This window comes from Pterocles gutturalis, unplaced genomic scaffold (assembly GCF_000699245.1).
Source record: "Pterocles gutturalis isolate BGI_N339 unplaced genomic scaffold, ASM69924v1 scaffold47310, whole genome shotgun sequence".
In the NCBI taxonomy this organism is placed as follows: domain Eukaryota; kingdom Metazoa; phylum Chordata; class Aves; order Pterocliformes; family Pteroclidae; genus Pterocles; species Pterocles gutturalis.
In genome coordinates, this window is record NW_010142563.1 from 14,329 (window position 1) to 19,265 (window position 4,937).

The 4,937-nt window shown below is 53.6% G+C and overlaps 1 protein-coding gene across 1 annotated transcript in view; it reads right to left on the bottom strand.

The window, feature by feature from the left end:
* LOC104469763 (ectonucleoside triphosphate diphosphohydrolase 2-like) overlaps positions 1-4,937 on the bottom strand; it is an 11,267-nt gene that overhangs the window by 5,142 nt on the left and 1,188 nt on the right. The window contains exons 2-4 of the mRNA XM_010084404.1: positions 3,754-3,871; positions 2,013-2,163; positions 1,164-1,323 (exon numbers count right to left, since the gene is read on the bottom strand). Coding sequence (XP_010082706.1) covers positions 1,164-1,323; positions 2,013-2,163; positions 3,754-3,871 — 429 coding nt within the window. The remainder of the gene's footprint in view (positions 1-1,163; positions 1,324-2,012; positions 2,164-3,753; positions 3,872-4,937) is intronic.

Genomic DNA, 4,937 nt, shown 5'->3' on the forward strand with positions numbered 1-4,937 from the left:
AATGCTGAACTGGTGGCTTTGGAGGGAACAGAGGAGCCATTGGACAAGCACTGCCATCTGTACAGAGAACTCCCCGCAGCCAGCGAGAGCAAACTGGGCTCACCGTCCTGGATGGCTGCTCAAGGCAGTGGCCTCAGCAGGTAGTGCAGGGGAGAGAGGAGGGGATGGTGGTGGTGGGGAATGGGAAGGAGGTTTCCAGATGGGCAGATATGGGCTTTGAGTGTTGCCTTGATGCTGAAGTGACCCTCCTGTCAGAAGAACCCTGGGGTTTCATCTCCTGGTGTCTTGCAGAAGTGATTTTTGGCAGTGCTGAAGGCAGCAGTACAGGCAGGAAGGTTTGTGCTGACTGGGTGTGAGTGCTCTGTCCCTGGCTGGGGAAAGCTATGTTGCTGCAATTCCCCAACCAGTGAACGCTTGCTGCTGGCTGTCGGAATTGCCTTTCACTTCCCTGCTGTGGAGCAACTCAGCTGCTGCTGTCTGAGCCACCTTTCTCCTGCACTTGGAGTTCTGCTTGAGGCCCTTTGGCTTGAGTACCCATGGGTAGAGCAAGGAAGCTTAAATGTATTATTTTTGTTTACCGAGTGCCTTTTGAACACAGACCAGGATCCTGTGCTGGGGACACCCAGCTACACTCACTAGCATCCCAGTGAGGAAAATTGATGGGCTTTTGCTTTGGCAGCAAAAGACTCTGCTTCTCTGTCCACCATCCACAGGATGTCCCAGCTGGACTCCAGTGGCAATCCCACGGCACCCCACAGACAGCAGCAATGCCTCTTTGACAGTGGTGCTGAGCTGGAGCCGCAGGGACTCAGGGCAGCAGAGTTCTTGTTGACAGCCCAGGGCCGGGCTATGTGGAGTTACCTACGTGAGCGTCCTGGCTGTGCTGTCCAGAAAGGCTCACATCTGTCAGGGCAACTGCATGAACATGTCCATGAAAGGCTGTAATAGAGGTTTGGTCCTTCCATCCAGTTTAAACCATCTCACATTATGTCCCCCCAGCCAGCTGGTGCTGGATATCATCACCTCCTCTGCAAGGCAGTGGAAGCTGTGCTTTTAGGCATTGTTTGAAGTGTGGAGCTTTAATGATCTCTGTTTCTGTGGCTGTTTGCTAATGGGCATTGCTCAGCTCAGTTCTGTGCTCCCCAGGCAGGATTGTCCCTTACCTTGAAGAAGTTCTCCAGGACATAATTAACAGCAACCCAATTGAATACTTCCTTGTCTGGACTGGACAGGATTTGTGCCCCCTGGAAGTCAAAGGGGGATGACTTCAGGGCCACAGTCAGGGCTGCAAGGAGGCTGTCAGAGAGGGTGGGATGGGTGAGGCTAAACAGAAAAGAAAAAGAAGGCATGTTGGTTATTACAGGACCCTGCCAGGACCCCCTGCAGGGCTTGCTGCAGGAGTAGTAGCACAGAGACACAGTGACAATCCCACTCCCGCTGCTCCTTCCCTCTTGTACAACACTGGTGGTGAGAACACCAGAGGGATGATTTGAGCATTTATGCCCCCACTCAAGAATTTAGGAGTTTCGTACCCTCTGCCACCGAAGGATCCTGTGGCCTTGCCCCACTGACCTGTCCCCTCCAGACCTTACTTTTCCCCAGTGTCTAAAAGCACATAAAGGTCCCAGTAATGAGGTGGCTGAGAACAGGGTCCACAAAAGTGTCTGTGATAAGAGGCATCTTCCCACCATAGCAAAAAACCCTGCACACCCATGGGGGTTGTCACATAAACTTCCAGGCAGACAGAAGTTCTCCCAGGCACTAATTGGGAAGCCCTAATTGGGAAGGAGACTTCACACAGCCTGGTAGCAGTAGCAAGGCTTTCATCCTCACGGCTGCCTGGGGGGACAGCATGGAGACACAGCCATGCCGTGCTCCCCTGGGATACGCCGGGACCTGGAGAAGGTTCACCTGCCTAGCAGCTTGGGGGTGAAACACTGCAGAGCAGAAAGGGTGAGAGGCATTTACAGAATGATCTGCGGGACGGGTGTGGGTTTGCAGTGTTCACTCACTTTGTCTGTCTGGTGCTGGTGGTTGCTCCCAAGTAGAGCGGGGTCTGGCTGTGCTCCTCTGCTGGGATCTCTTTCTGGGCCCAGTTCAAACATGGCTCCAAGCTCTTCCCTATGCTCTGAGGAGAATCTGAGTATCTGGAGACTCCCAGACCTGAGGACGGGGGAAACAATGACATTTTCTAAGGAAGGGTGTGGGAGAAGTACGAGAGCTGTTAGCCAGGAGGCTGCTGCCCTAGGGTATGGACAGGACCTGTCACAGGTGGAATGCAGGAGTTCCTCCAGTTCCTTCCATCCTGCTCAAATATGGTACTGGGAGCAAAACACGTGTGCATGTAAATCCCAAATCGCACTAAGAGAACCCTCGCTCTGCTCCTGAGACATCCTGTAAATGACCATGTACCAGCCACGTGACTGCTGCAACCGCTGAGGCTGGCTCAGCCCATGGAGGAAGAAATGTGGCTTTATCTGCTCTAACAGATAAGCCAAAAGACACAGTGCCATGCAGACAGAGCAGAGACTGATGCATCACCTCTCCCCTCCAGCCACTTCCTCTTGTGTTGGCGGAGTGGCTTCCGAGCCCTGTGCCTGCAAAGCGAGACACGGCTGCTCTGGAGGAAGCTGGTGCTGTGCGGAGAGGAGCTGTGTGCAAGCCTTGACTCATCTTTCCAGCAAGATTCGATGGGGTCTGAAATGCTGACTTTGAACTACTCCCCAGAGCGAGCCCCGCTTCCCTATCCTCTGGCCCACTTGTTTTCCTGGCTGTGACTCTCTCACCCTGTGCTCTGCTCTCCTGTGCCCTACGCAGGGCTGGGCTGCAGCTTGCCTACAGCCACTCGAGGGCTGGGACCACCCTGTTCTGCAGACAGAGGACTGCTGCCCACAGCGGAGCAAGAGACCTGCCTGGATCTCCTGTTGCTGCTGCTGACAAACTGCTGCACCAAGCTAGAGCTGCTGGTTTTACCCCAGCCAGTGAATGTGGCGGTGAGCAAGGGACACGTACAAGGTTTCAGGGAGCCCTTATTGCATCTTGTGAAAGTGGTTTGTGTTGCTGACAGTCTGCGAGGGCACAAAGCCTCTTTCCTGCTTGTTGCACAGCTGCCCTCCCACAGCACAATGCTACTGAGAGTTCAGGGTTTCCCAGCATCCTGCTACAATCAGGCTTCAACATCAAAGCAAGATGGAGAGATAGGGAAGGAAAACCCTAAGCGTTAATGTATTAAACCCTTTCAGCTGGCTTGGGCAGGGCCAAGCTGATTCAAACTAGTAAGGAACACCCCAATATTCTCCAAAATGTGACACCAAAAACCAGCTGAACTCCTGCTTGTGCTGGCAAACCCCACGTAGGGGGCTGGAGTCTTTGCACCTCTTGGCCAGAGGACAGTTGGGAGGAGGCAGGAGATACCAGGAGTCACCCTGCAGCTGCTTTTGTCTCCATTGCTGTTCACTGTCTTGCCTGGGTGAGAAGCTCAGCAACTTTGGATCCATGTGGATGTCAGGACCAGCCCCATCCCCTCTGTCACCCGCTTCTGCCAAGTGCTCTTGTCCAGCTGTGTGTGGCTAAATCTGCCCGTGTTGAGAAGAGCTGAAAATGAGCAGCTTCTGCTCCCCTATCGCCACTATATCAGTGTACAGCTAGATGATAGGGGGGCCAAGGAAGTTGCAGCAATGGTCCATGCACAGATCTGAGTTTCCAGCCATCCCATGGCAGTCCCACACACCCAGCATGAATCGGGCCCCTTACCTTGCACAGGACAGGAGCTGCATTCCCTGATCACCCCGGTCTTGTTTCCCTTGCTGGTGGTCCACTGGTAGATGAACAGGATGGTGCGGGATGGGCCAGCATCCAGAACAATGCCATACTGGAAAACCCCAAAAAAAACATTCTAGATAAACACCACTGACTGCGTGCTGCTTTGTTATTGTAGGGTTGCTCAGCATTACGTAAGTAATCCATGGACCTGCGCTGCAGTTAGCTTTTTACACTCAAAGAAAGGCTGAAGCCAGAAGATGATGTGGATTTGCAGGGAACCATCTGCAATGTGGTTCTGAATATACATGAGCAGCAGGAGTGGAGAGACACCCAGGAATACATCAGACCAACAGCGGCATGCTCTGTAGCTGTTCCTGAAACCAGGCAGAGGTTTCCTGGAGCTCAGGAAAAACAGGTCCTAAAGCAGTGGGAGATGGCACTATGCAGTCTCGCGACTGATTCTGGGACTCCAACTGCTACTGGGTTGGTTTGCTGAGGCTCTCATGCAGGATTTGGGGGGCTGTGGCTCGTTCCTGCTTTGGAGGAACCCAAGACCTCCACATCTGTTTAATGCCCCTCTGCAGAGATGCTGTGACACGGCCTGGCTTTGCCCTGCTGCGTGCTGGACCTGCAGGAGCTGCAGCATGTGGGGATGAAGCAGTGCATACAGTGTCCAACGCTGCAGCCCCGCAGAGCCCGAGATAATGTCTTGGCAGAAACAGCAGCAAGCGAACACAAGATTTCTCAGCACTGACAGCTGAGGGCTTTCCGAGTCTCTTTGCAGCCCTGCACCTGGTCCGTTTGCTGCTGACCGAGCCTTGCTGGGCTGCACCTTGTATGTGAGGGCTAGGAAATGAGAGGTCACTGGGGTGTTCTGGACATCCCACACTCCAAATAGCCCCGGTCCTAGCTGGGGGTCTCCTCCTCCTCTCCCCCCCTATTACGTGACCCCAAACTGGGACATCTCCTACACAGACAGGAAAGAAACTGGTGAGATCTGGCAGGTACATGGTGGTGCACGGTCTAAGCTGTGTCTTGCACAGAAATAGTTGTAGCTGTGAGTGGGAGGAGAAACCTCCTTAGAGGTTGATGGTAACACCATCAGAAGGGGTTTTTTTAGCACAAGACAGAACCTGGCTGCAGGCTCTAAGCGACGCTGGCTGCCTGCTGCTGTT